This window comes from Ostrinia nubilalis, chromosome 21 (assembly GCF_963855985.1).
Source record: "Ostrinia nubilalis chromosome 21, ilOstNubi1.1, whole genome shotgun sequence".
Classification (NCBI taxonomy): domain Eukaryota; kingdom Metazoa; phylum Arthropoda; class Insecta; order Lepidoptera; family Crambidae; genus Ostrinia; species Ostrinia nubilalis.
The window spans coordinates 10,455,951-10,470,291 of record NC_087108.1 but is presented as its reverse complement, the minus strand read 5'-3'; the positions used below and the strand labels follow the sequence as shown (position 1 = coordinate 10,470,291).

Genomic DNA, 14,341 nt, shown 5'->3' with positions numbered 1-14,341 from the left:
GGGTTTTTGTGGCGGTCAAGCTGTAGATCCTGGCTACACAGGAGTTGCAGTGGTGGGAACGAGAGGTGGGAATAGTCCCGTAGCAGATTACCTGTCGAACTGACAAACTGATTAATTAATTTATTGTACTCCATAACTCCGTAAACGAACCAAAGTCGCTGACATAGCCCGACGGATTAGCAAGCTGAAGTGGCAATGGGCAGGGCACATAGTACGCAGAACTGACGGCCGATGAGGGCAGAAAGGTTCTGGAATGGAGGCCGCGTACCGGAAAACGCAGCGTGAGACGTCCACCTACAAGGTGGACCGACGACATCGTAAAGGTAGCAGGGAAGCGCTAGACGCAGGCCGCTACCAATCGATCAACATGGAAAGCATTGGGGGAGGCCTATGTTCAGCAGTGGACGTCATATGGCTGAAATGATGATGATGATGATGATGACTCCATAAATTATTCAAGTTCCTGTGAATATTACTCGTTCTCCTTTGTGTAAAGGGACGTATGCATTGGGTACCCTGTCAAAAAGTTGTAAAGCTATCGCATCTTATCTATTTGTGAGTTATCAACAATGTAAGTATTAACTAATATCAGTTTTATTAAACGAATGATTGTTTGTTTGTCGACTACAACTTTCCCAGAACTTGCTACCGAAGAACCATCAGTAGGTATACTATCTTACAGAAAAATGACTCACCAATTCACCATATAAGATTTTAACTAAAGTACACGGTGTACCTACACAGGATGATAAACATATTGATTAGCTTTCTTTACGCCACTAGAGCAAAAATATTAATAGCTTTGGTTAAATTTGGAGATTTTTAAGTATTATCCGAAAAGCAAACCTTCATTTATTTTATATCTAAGAAATGTATACTTCGCGCCAACAGAAACTAACTATTTTGCAAATAAAGTTTGATAATTTAAAATTACCTCAATGTAATTTAAATTATTTTAACTAATTAGCAAATAAAAGTAAGTGTGCAAATTATTTGATAGCCGAATAATTGTTATCTCTTTCGCACAATGTGTGAGAGATCCATAAGTCAACTGAGGTCAATTTTACGACCGACTGTACATCAAGTAAACACAATACAAATATCAACGGGCAATTTATTGTGAGCTGAGTCTGTTCACACGACACAACCCAGTCGACCGGTATAGTGACTTGACGTCAGATTATCATAAGAAATCGTTTTATTAAGACACGAATGTAACAACGATGTTACATAAAGTGTTGTGTGTTGTGGTGTTACTTGTCGCACAAGGGTTTACCGGTATGTTATTTTGAATTTTGTTCGTTGTTTTTGCAATATTTTACCGGTCACTGTTGTTGTCATCTAAAAATAGCGCGAGTCAGAATAACAAACGAAACATATTTGATAACACGGTTGCTGTGGTTTTAAAGTTTCACATGGCCGTTAGAGTTTTTATTGTATACTTATGTCCAAAAGTTGCTTAATACACTGATTTATTTAAGATTTTTTTTTGCTGTAATTTAAAACTGTTTCCGCTAATAGGTACCTAGATATTCATGAGATGTTAAAATGATTTTTTTGACTCGGCTAAAATACTACGATCATACAACTTTATAAGTCAAGATCGCTCCCTTTAAACATGCCATGCCTTTCATGATTTAAAGCAGTAAAACAGTTTCATTTTACTTTTGACCATAAATCCATACTCGGTATTATGATACCGAGTATGGATTTATGGTCAAATATGGCCCTTTGTTGATGTCAAAGAATGGGCAATAATGCCGTCGTTAGTTAGTGACATTAAATTTGGCAAGTTATTAATGTACAAAAGAAATAATAACGGTCCTAATACGCTACCCTGGGGAACACCGCATCGATTATAGCAGTATGAAGATGAGTATGTTTTCTTAACATTCTCAGATATTCTCGTGATTTCTACGCTCTGTTGACGGTCCGTTAGATAGCTTTCTATCCAGGATAGAGCGTTTCCCCTTATACCATAATTATCTATCCAGTTTGTTAAGAAGCAGCTTATGAGAGACAAAATCAAAAGCTTTGCTCATCATCAAAAGCTTTACTCATGAATCATCTTGTCTTAGCATTCAGAACTTATCAGAACATCCTTTCTCAAGAATGTAATTTTATCGAAACAGTAACAGACAAAGATTATTCTATCTGTTTATAGTTTTTGTCTGAGAAGCTATTCAAAATGCTGGCACGTAGTTGCTATGTCAAGAAAAATCTAAAGACTTAAGTAATTATTTCAGATAAACCATGTGCAGAGCGACAAATCAGTGGTCAGTCGGTGGTGTGCGTGTGCAATTCCACCTACTGCGACGAGCTCACGAGGGAAACTCCTGAGGAAGGCACCTTCGTCAGCTATACATCCTCTGAGGTGACTTTTGAGCAGTTTTTTGAGTCTCGGCCCACATTAAATAATAGTATCTAAACTTGAAGAGGTGAAAGAGCCACAAAAATTCGTTAGTTTGTTTGTTTCAGCCTAATGACGTCCACAGCTGGACAAAGGCCTCCCCCAAGGATTTCCACAAGACCGGTCTTGCGCCGCCTTCATCCAGACACCTCCCGCGACTTTTACCTGATCGTCGGTCCACCTAGTGGGAGGCCTGCCCACGATACGTCTTCCGGCTCATGGCCACAAAAATTTGACGACCACTGCGGTCGAGTGGCGTACAGCCACAGTTCCAGCTACCCATTTCTGATCCTGTGGTCTCGTTCTATCGACGAATGACCAAAACAGAAATCGGTAGCTGGAACAGTGGGAGTTTGATTTTGTAAGACCCGAGATTTATTTTTAAGTTTTGGTGATAGTATAGTTATTTTTAAGGATTCGCTAAAAGGAAAAAAGCAAAATAATTAAATTATGTAATTGTTATTTTCAGTCTGGCCTCAGATTTCAAAAGGGGATCGGAAGTCTGTCTGAATCTAACGAAACTGGTAATAATACAGGTAAGTAAATAGGCGAATTAAAAAGGTTTACCTAATACCTACCTTTTTAATTTGCCTTAACTTAACTTGCTCAAAAACAACATTCAGGTATTTATAGTCGACTTTCACATACCCTGCAAAGCAGGTAAATAATGCACACAGACGTCACAAGCACAAGTTGCATCAAGTAAATAAACATTGAGTACATAATTATGGCGCATTGAAATGATAATTAATATTCAGCTCATAATCTTGCTCTAAAATATAAACCTCATAGGTATACAGAATAGATCCATAAACTAACTAAAGTCTCTGATATAGCTCGACGAATTAGCAAGCTATACATGTATAGTGGCAACAGACAGGGACAGTTCTGAGAACAGACGGCCGATGGAAAAGCAAGCTACTGCAATGGAGGTTGCAGGAAGCCTCTGGATTCTTGCTGTTTTAAACAGCCTAATACGGTAATCACTAAGGTCTTGTGGCTGAAATGAGAATGACGATCTGTCTATGAAACTTAGCAGCTTGTTTTTTGTCTTTTGTAGTTTGCCCTGATGGCTCTTTTGAGATGGCGGGAGATCGTGCGGAGAGTTGTATCCGCTTCTACAACCGATGAGAACAACGCCTCATGACCACGACCGCTCTGCCAAGAGCGAAACGGTTAAGAAGAAGAGTCTGCCCTGTAACTTCTACATCTAAGCTTCTAATTCCAGGAAGCTGCGGGTACTCGCTGACCCTGGATACCTCGACGGTGTTTCAGACCATAGAAGGGTTCGGTGGAGCCACCACGGACGCAGCTGGAATAAACTGGAAGAACCTGACCGATGCCACTTTGCAGCAAATACTTATTGAGTAAGTACAATATCTTTAAGAGATACCGTACCTACTATGTAGGTAGAAAAGAAGCATCTCCTCTAAAAGACAATATACGAACATCAGGTCTCCCAAACCCGTCTGGTCAGCATGGGGACCAGACGGACCTTTGTTTGTCACCTGTCATCCGCTTTGCGATGGACAGAAGTCGAGCCTTAACTTCGAACTCCTCCTATGTTCTTCTGATTAATTTCGTTGCGGGCCCAGACAGTTTAATTTTCCCCCGGGACAAACTTGACCTTCACTGGTTGGGTTTTGGCGGTCAAGCTGTAGATCCTGGCTACACAGGAGTCGTAGCGGTGGAAACGAGAGGTAGGAATAGTCCCTTGGTCAGCATGGGGAGACTAGCCCAAATATTCCATTTCCATTTAAAAATTTGAGGAGGTGCCCTACCTGCAGTGGAAACTGCAGGTAGAGCCATTTAGGAAATGATGCTTGTCCTAAAATCTTCTGGTACTGGCCACCGGGCTTTTGTGATTAAAATTCAAGATTTAATATGAGTATTGAATATTTCAGTTCTTACTACAGCAAGTCTGGGCTCGAATACAGCATGGCAAGAGTGCCTATTGGAGGGACAGACTTCTCCACGCATCCCTACGCCTACAATGAGCTCCCGAAGGATGATGTAAAGCTAGCAAACTTCTCATTGGCTTACGAAGATTTCGAGTATAAGGTATTATTTACGGACTCTACTCGCTAAGTTTGCAGTTCATGGAATTACTAAGGCTGCAAGTTGTACCATCTAACTTTAACTTTAACAAACGTCAAAAATCTGTCAAACTCCATACAAAAAGCACCGGCTATTGTTATTGTTACGGTTAAAATCAGGTGGTGCAACTCAGCCTAAATGTTGATCTACATACATGAGGAAATTCTATGGTGATTTGATATCCATGGCGAAAATTCTGTTAAAAATCATTGAAATTATTAGTAGAAGATATTGGTCTGAGTCGTGGTCGTGGATTTCAATCTGTCTTAAAAGATAACTTTCACATTGTTATTGTCTATTATTTGTGCAGGTGCTAATTGTACAGGTGCCTAACAGACTAATTCAGGCTTAGTCACTACCCAAAAAATAATATCTCTACATTTTAATTTTTTACTATTTGTACATGCAAATTCAGGCTTTGTCCGTACCCGAAAAATAGTATCTTTACTACATTTTCGTTTTCTACTATTTGTGCAAATACTATTGGTACAGGTGCCTAACAGGCCAATTTAGGCTTACTCACTACCCGAAAAATAATAATTATTTTGCAATAATTTTGAGTTACCTGTTTTAACACGAGGTTAAGGTTACCTGCTAGCAGTTCTATGTTATTGATTGACAAGCTAAGGTAATATACAACAAAAATAAAATAAAGATGCAAGTTTTTAGTGTGTGACGTGAAAGCAATACTATTTCAATGTCAGTCAAACAAATGTATGATGGCTTATTTTGAAAAGAAGAAAATTAATAGGTATCGCTCAGTTTCCAACATTTGAAATGTATTCTGACTAAATTAATAATATTATTATCACAATTACTACCCTAAGTGGCAACAATATTCAACATGACTGTATTAAGTAAGTACTACCTATGTATAGCCTGACCAGGAACATAAAAACCCTGGCATAGAGGCGCGTCAATTGCATTTGATAGTGCAACACTGAGTACAGTCGTACCTGTGTTAAATTAATAGGCTAACTTTATGTATCAGGATTCAGGATTACGGGCTAATTTGATATTTTCATAAATTAACGAAAAAATATTATTATAGGTAACCTGGTTTAAATAAATTAAATGAAACGATCAATCGAGCTAGTAGGATTTATTTTATTATTCATCAATAATCAAATTCAGAACTTGAATATTCAACTGCAATGTCTGCTCATGAACGCTTCAAACTCGGTACTTCTTTCCCAATTCCATAAAATTCAACACTTAGAAAGTGACAAAAAAATTTAAAATAGGTAGTTGAAACAAACCACAGCTAATTTTCATAGTGGACTGTACTATACGATAAACATGTCAGTCAATTTGACAACCTTTGTCGGAAACATTATTCAATGAAAATATTGTCCGAACCCTTAGTATTTCTCTTCGACAAATACTTTAACACATTGTGAACCACTTTTCTTTCACGACTACAAAATATTTTAGCAATTTAATCCACAAAATCAATTGCGCACATTTAAAATAAAGTTTGTTTACACTTTGACAGCAATAGACTGACATGCAAGGTGACATGTCAATGAAGTTTTCAGTTACTGTTGCCATTAAAATAAATTAGTACCATTAGTTTTCCGCAACATGGCGAGGGTTTTTATGTTCCTGGTCAGGCTATACTTAGAGAGTCGACTATTTACTTTACACGAATTAATGGGCTTATAACAAAAAGTTCAACGACCGCTCTGAACACATGTTTAAATTGTCATTTAGTATGGAAATTACATTTTAATTAATAATTATATTGTACCTTTTCAGATACCTATGCTCAAAGCAATCCTGGCGGCCGCTACCAAGCCAGTGCACCTGGTGGCCACGACCTGGTCTCCTCCGGCCTGGATGAAGACCAACGACCAGTATACAGGCTTCAGCCGGTTGAAGCCAGAGTATTATCAGACTTATGCTGATTACCATGTAAAGTAAGTTTCCTGTGAGGTTTTGAATTGTGAAGGTATTTAATAAAGTATTTCAGACCATGGAAACACCGGCTTCAAAACTTGGAAATGTAACAGAATTTGAAATGTGTCTGTGATGGTGATGTTTTCAAGGATTTGAGGTGCAAATGCTTTTGATGTATGATATTAGAATCCAGTAAGGTATTGAACTCAAACATTGAAAATGACTCGAAAACTGTCAAAAATTGTTGAAGTGGTCTCTATCATTAATGGTCCATCATATTGGATAGCAAATAGCAGCTATATTATGTTACGACGAGTCCTTTGAAATCTCTCCGAATACGCACTGCGTTACAAGATAGGTGTAATAATAAGTCGTATTTTTCTGTCGTAGGTTTCTAGAAAAGTATACTGCTGAAGGGATACCTATCTGGGGCATTACGACTACAAACGAGCCGATAAACGGGGTGTTCAACTTGGCCTCCTTCAACTCTCTTGGCTGGTCACCGAGTGATATGGTTTGTACATACATTTAATATTCCTTAGTTGTTTCTTTTCACACAAACTTAAACAGTTGACTATTAAAGTTTGATGGAGAGGCAAGTTAAATTTTGCGAGGTTCTCTTTGTTTTTGGTAAATGTTTGTTTTTATGAATATATTTAAGTTTCTATTGTTACTTTTTCCAGGGAAGTTGGATAGTGAATAATCTGGGGCCAACGATACGGAATTCCACCTTCAAAGATCTGAAGATCATCACTCTGGATGACCAGCGAGTCACCATTCCCGTTTGGTTTAATTTGGTAGGATTTATTAACTTATACGTAGGTTAAAACTTTGTTAAAAAATAAAATAAAATTACGAGATAAAATCTATAGCATTAATATTAGCGACAATGGTGTTGGTGTCGGATTCGGATTCGAGGAACGCGTGTTCGATCCCCGCTGCGCCTCTTTGTGTTGATACTAATCGTAACACAAGCATAATAATATTTAGTTTGATACAAAGCCTTTGTATTAGTAAGACTTTATTTAAAAAAATAAGGAAAAAAATTAATAAGGTCAAATTATGTTACATTCTAACGCCCGTATTCACAAACGATACTTGCTTAAGTGAAGCAGCAAATCGAACGCGCAGCGTTAAATAGAGCTCTGTGTTTGGTTCATGTGTCACCCTGTGCGTCCACGCGCACTGTAGAAAACCTAAGAAAAATATTAATTCGTTTTTTTTTTTTCATAATTTACAGATGATAAAGAAGTATCCAGAAGCTCTCCAATACATAGACGGAGTGGGAGTCCACTACTACACGGACAAATTCGTCCCCGCGTCGGTTTTGTCCCTGATTTCAAATTCTCACCCGGACAAGTTCATACTGGCCACTGAAGCCTGTGAAGGTAAGCAAAAGTATTCGCCCGCGCTCAATTCTAAACTTTTCGAAAACCTAACTTGTTGAAAACTTGGACTTTTCGAAAACCCAACGTTTCAAAAACCAAACTTGTTCGAAAACCTATCCTTTCGAACACCGAACTCTTCGAAAACCTAGCGTCTTATTTGAAAACCTAACTTATTCAAAAATAGTTGAAGACCAAACTTTTTGAAAACATAGTACCTAGGTAATTGTTTAACAACCTTTTACTGTTTCATAGCTTTTCAAAAACCTAAATTCAAAAACCTAACCGTTAGAAATTCTAACTTTTTTTTTCGGTATTTACAGGTTCAGCACCATGGCAAACCGAGAAAGTGATCTTGGGCTCCTGGACCAGAGCAAAAAGCTATATCGTTGACATCATTGCGGTGAGTGTGCATTTTATTTATTAATGCACCTGTCCTAACAATTAGTCGTTCGTGTCCAAATGATGTCCACTGCTGGACAAAGGCCTCCCCCAAGGCTTTCCATAACGACTGATCCTGCGCTGCCCGCAACCAGGTTCTTCCCGCAAAATCTTACTTTCAATATTATCAAAGTTTTGAGTGACAATACCCTCCACTATGGGAGGAGGCTCATAGTCCAACAGTGGACTGTAAAGGGTTGTTGATGATGATGATGATGAGGATGATGATGATGAGTAGCTAAAAATCGATGGGCAAAAAATAAATAAAGTTATCTGACATGGACATTGGACACTTCGGGACCTCATATTACAAGTTAAGGAACCATGTTTTACGAAATAGCCTATGGTAAGCGCGAAACTTTCAAGTGTAAGGCAATCCTATCGATCTGATTATAATAATATGGTAGTGACGACCGCTTATTCGGACACCCAAATTCTACTATGATGACCGGCGACAGCTCTTTTTGGCACCCAGATTCTTACAATCCTCATGTACTTTAAGATTGTGTGTTTTATTCCAGGATCTGAACTACAACGTGATCGGCTGGCTGGACTGGAACCTCTGCCTGAACGACCAAGGAGGCCCCAACTGGGTAAAGAACTACGTAGACTCCCCGATCATCGTCTACCCTGAGAAGAACGAGTTCATAAAGCAGCCCATGTACTACGCTATGGGGCACTTCTCTAAATTCGTGCCGAGGGGCTCCAGAAGAATTAAGTCTACGGAGAAGAAGTCGCTTCTATCATCTTCTTTGGACAATGTGGCTTTCATCACGCCGTACAATACGGTAGTCGTCGTCGTTTATAATGGGTGAGTTAAATATTTTTTTAACATACATAAATGCAGCAGACAAGTGGACAGACGACCTCATAAAGGTAGCAGGAAGGCGCTGGATGCAGGTCGCTACCAACCGGTCATTGTGGAAATCGTCGGGTGAGGCAGTGGACGTCCTGTGGCTGAAATGATGATGAAGATGACATAAATAAATGAAATATTACATAGACAAGAAAGCTGACTTTCAAGATTGAGGCTTTATTTTTATTCATCGAGGATATAAAAGACACAGATAGATATTTTCTGATGAAGCAGACGAGTTACTGCCATAACGAACACCTACCTAAATAGTTTTGTTGGTGGTAATGTTCATAAAGCCATCTAAGAAGGTACTAATATGGCTAATGTAAAGACAGAGAAGCAAAATAATATAATGAAGTAGGATCGAGCTATACAAACTAAGCCTCTACAGGGTCACAGGCTGTCTCATTGTTTCAAAGCAGAACCACCATGATACCACATTATGGTGGTTCTGCTTTAAAACAATGAGATCATACAAGTGGGATTTCCTCGCAAAAAACAGTCAGTAACCCTATTATGTTTTAATAATAGTTAACAAACACATACACATTAAGAGTAACAATAAAGAGTAGAATCACGCTGTAATCCACAAATGGAATCAGGCCATTAACAGAATAATGAGTACAATTAATTATTATTATTTCGCGTAAGCACCGACTATTATTATTTTGATGATGCTATGATAACTCTTAAGTTTGAACTTGGGACCCGGAATTACACTTATACTTACCTATTATATGGAGATGTAGGTGAACTCAAACACTTAAAAATTCAGCTGATTTATTTATTTAGATTTTTATCTTAGGATCTTACACGGATAGCTCTACCAGTTAGCCAGTGATATAAACATACCCGGAGTTTATGCAGTCACAGCTTGAAGCTGTCGACACTAGCTGCTTCAAGCTGTCCGTGTTTGGCGAGCTTTATACTAGCAATTTTAATAATTTATTAAAAATTATTTTTTCAGTGGGGGACAGAGAGATATCTGCATAAAATTGGGCAAAACAAAGGCCACGGTGTCATTAGCGAGCAAATCTGTGGTCACCGTTGAAATCCCCATAGAACAATAACGAGGAACGGACATGTATTTTATTATAATTTATATAAATGATGGTAACATGACTGTAAAAGTTACGAGACCGGTTATTTATTTAATAAAAATTTTGTTACTTAAAATCTACTGTGCGGTTTTCATTAACTTCCTTCCTCCTCAGCAAAATGAGTAGGTACTTCTTTCAAAAATTAAATAATGCAAATGCAAATAATGCAAACATATGGCTGCCACAGAATACCAGCGTTATGCTCTAGGTTCTAACCTAAAGCATAACACATGCTGAGTGGCTGCCATTTTGATTTTAATTAAACAAACTATGTAGGTACACTGTTATAATTGTAGTCTAAGGATTTTGGACTAAATAAAAAAAATATTCTTCAAATAATAAGAGCCCTATCTAAGAGTAGATCTTGGGGAGCAAAAAGTCAATTACTTGGGTTAAAATTAGAGAAAATGAGTGGATGACTCAATGAGTCTGTTATAAACGTTCTTTAACTAGAGGATCGTCTAGCTAGATTAGTAATTGAGAGTGGGGGTGCTCCCCTTGTAAACACAATGACGCGTTAAGGGCAGGAAATCGTCAATAGAGCTGATGATGCTCGTCATTTGATAACAGATTGTTTGGGTAGCGACCAAGTGTAAGACAACTATCAGGACAGTGAACATCATAGCACACATTGTGTTCTTTTCATTTCAATAACAAATTTTTGTAAATGCTTTTTTATCACCAAAATACGTGGGACACTATTTAAGTTGTGAGCCTAACTATGAAAACAAAGTAGTTTATTATTAAAATGGTATTGATTCCGTTTATTGGTATTGTCTTTCATGATTTATGTACTTTTTAATGTGTCCGAAACACTTTTCATAGCATTTTTTCCACTCAGCTTGAGGCACCTCCAAAGCATGGTTTTTGACCGCACCGACAGTTGCTTCTGGCTACATAAATCGCTGTTCACGCATTTAATTTTAATATGTGGGTACCAACAGAAGTGTTTAGATTCCAAGCAAGAATTTTGTAGCGTTGGACCTGTTTATTTCATATTTTGAGTGTTCAAATAGTCAGTTGTTTGACGAGACGTGTAAATCCTCACATTTTCGTCACGAATGGCGATTCGACTATGCTGGTCAGTTTCCCTTATTAAACTCAAGACTTTTGGAAAAAAGTGGCTGTTTACTATTAAGAATTAACCATTCTAAATTTCTCTAGTGACGTTTCTGTCATATAATCGGATATTTCGGAAAAATAGGCGACCGTAAGTTTCAAAGTCTTCCGAGCGCATGGGACTTTTGTTAGAATTGGTTCATCTTAAAACACCTCCATAGTCGATAGCTGTTTATTTTCAGGATCATTATGCATAGATCCTTAATTCGTCAACTGTCACAATTTTAAAAACGGCTTTTAAAGCTTTTTAAACATATTTATCAAACATTTCCAAGGACTAAACGACACAAGCGCCTATAGAGCGTTTGAAAAATTTTGTGACATCCGTAAAGAAAAAAACGTATTAACCATAATATGGTCATTCAATATTTTATTACTGCTAGTGGAATTAATGCCTAGGATTATCTCAATCCTACGATATATCACATGACGAGGTTTCTCTTCCATTTTTCTGACAACATCAATGTTTTCCGCCACTATTAGTCATTTTGGACGACTTTCGCAAAGTTCACTGGTGAGCCAATGACATACAATATTACACTTCTTAAACTAGCGTTTTACAATGGTAAAGGACAGATCTTTATTACCAAAAGTGAAATTTAGCTGACCGCTTCAGTTTTGTGTTGATTAACCACGTCGAAAGTCATAATAAATCTTCGCGCGAAAATTTCCGCAAGTCAATTCCATGTTTTTGTAGTCAAGATAATTTTCAATTCAATGTTAATAATACAAAACGTGCTCAAATGATAAAAAGTTTTGAATAAGGTAGTAGTCAAAAATATCAAACTTTTCATTAAAAGTATCAGATGTCGTCTAACAACACGTTATGTTGTCGAGGCTCACAACTTAAATAGTGCCCTAGTACGATGCATGCATAGCTATAGGTATAGGTCTCTCCCAAGGATTTCCCTAAAGATCGATCATGTTGTGCTGTTCACATTTCGGCGCTTCCCGCGATCTTGTTAACTCCACCAACGGGGAGGTCTGGAGTGAAAAAAGTAGTTGCTCTCAGTAAGTTGATGTTTGTGAATAGCAATAATACACATCCCAAAATTTCCTTTTTACTTTTAAACCTACCGCTGCTTCACTTCGGAACCATCATGGTCGGCCAGTACTATTCTGTTGTGTGGCCTCTTCGTGACATATTCACGTTGTCGTTGTTAGGATTGGATGGATTGTTTAAATGTAGTGACAGTCAAACTGGGTCACCATTATTATCAGCCTCTACTCTAGTTTTAAGTTACTTACTAACAATATGACTCAAGTAAGTCATCGAACAGAAGAAAGTGTCCCATTCAAGTTTATTCATACAGCTTAGTCACTTGGTCTTCCTACAATACGGCTTCGTTGTGGTGAGTCATAATGCGTTTACTGCGTGGCCGCGCAAAACGACGAATGTGCTATTAACCTTAGATACAGGATGTTCTGTGTTCTATGTTTTATTATTATCTATAACATACTTGTGGATTTAAAATAATGCCTTTCTGGTCTAGTCATCTAGTGCTCTAGTGGTAAGACCACCTGCTTCAGACCCAAAGGTCTCGGGTTCGATTCCAAGTGGGGGCAGATTTTTCTATTCGGTTTGGTTGGCAGAGCTTGTTCTAAGTCCGCCTGGCTAGCTACCACCATCATACCTGAGTCGCTAAAACAAAAACGTTAACATTATTGTGCAGTTCCTCTGTAGTTAAGGATTCCGGGTGAAGCTCACTTCCATCTTCGGCGTGATCAACACTTTCCATCAGGTTGGATGCATCAGATGCATGCCAAGAGTTTCCTCCTTTTTTTTGTGATTTAAAAAAAAGAGACAGCGCAATCTTGACACTTGAAAAGGGCTCTACTGAGTACCCTTCTGCCTGATCATTACTTACTTTCCATCAGGTGAGATGCAGGCCAAGAGCTTCCTCGTTGTGGTTAAAAAATAAGATGCAAGAAACAGCGCAATCTTGACACTGCCTTGGAAAAGGGCACTTGGATTTAAAAAAAAAGACAACAGCACAATCTTGACACTTGACTTGGGCACTACAGACTGGCTGCAAACCGCATGGTTTGAGATTTTAAAAATCTTTGATTCTGTGCAAAACTCTAGTTTGTGCACATAACATCACCCTGTATAAGTAAGCTGTGATGTTTTTATGTAAAAAGAGGAACAGTACGTTTTGACTCATCAATTAGCGTTAATGATATTAATTATTAATAACGTTAAAGTTAAATAACAAAGCAGTTTTGTCTGCCGTTACTCATTTAAGGAACTTTGACCTGAAGTTTTGATAAGAAGTAAACTGGTATTATGACGTACATTACCTACCTAGTTTCCTTAAAAACGACAGCTGTACATAAAGCTAAACTAAGACTGTGGCTTTAATGTAGTTAATAATAAATTAAAAAATCGAGTTGCCCAAGGCGGGAGTCGAAGCCGCGGCTTTCGCTTGTCGGGCGACAGCTCAATTTCGATTCCGACCAAAGGCAATTCGCTTTTTTTATCCACAACGAGGAAGCTCTTGGCCTGTATGTATCTCACCTGATGGTAAGTGATGATCAGGCCGAAGATTTTCAAGATATTAAAATATTCGAGATGTGACTCTTAACGCAAATTTTTTTTAATAAATTATTTAATGCAGCTGCTGTTATGTTTTAAACAAATAGTATAATTTGATGTGCTGTCGATTGATTGAAATTAAAAAATATATAATTGAATCTATGCTTGAGAATGAATCTATAATAATTTGGAGTATGATTTCTTAAGCAATTTATATGATACTACTCATACAACCATTTGCAGTGATCTAGCGTTACTAAACCACTAACCAGTGGTTAAAAAAATCAAGTTGTAAATAGGAAACCAATGATTTAATTAATTAAATAGGCCTTCTTCTTTTACTACAAATAACTTTTTCCTTAACAACTATACATATGTACTTAATTAAGACAAATTGGTTTCTATTCAGCGAGATCCAACAAATATTTCTCAGAACTCGTATCACATTCGCTGTATTGAACGCACAACCGGTTTGTTTATATGAATGGAGTATTATGA

At 37.8% G+C, this 14,341-nt stretch overlaps 1 protein-coding gene across 1 annotated transcript; it reads left to right on the top strand.

The window, feature by feature from the left end:
* Nucleotides 1–1,114: 1,114 nt before the first annotated feature.
* LOC135082062 (lysosomal acid glucosylceramidase-like) lies at nucleotides 1,115–10,268 on the top strand. The gene is made up of 12 exons (XM_063976814.1): nucleotides 1,115–1,278; nucleotides 2,247–2,374; nucleotides 2,880–2,946; nucleotides 3,639–3,777; nucleotides 4,315–4,471; nucleotides 6,266–6,426; nucleotides 6,797–6,920; nucleotides 7,090–7,203; nucleotides 7,647–7,794; nucleotides 8,115–8,194; nucleotides 8,754–9,043; nucleotides 10,056–10,268. Exons 1-12 carry the CDS (start codon nucleotides 1,224–1,226, stop codon nucleotides 10,156–10,158), a joined length of 1,566 nt encoding a protein of 521 aa, XP_063832884.1. The 5' UTR covers nucleotides 1,115–1,223; the 3' UTR covers nucleotides 10,159–10,268.
* The last annotated feature ends 4,073 nt before the right edge of the window (nucleotides 10,269–14,341 follow it).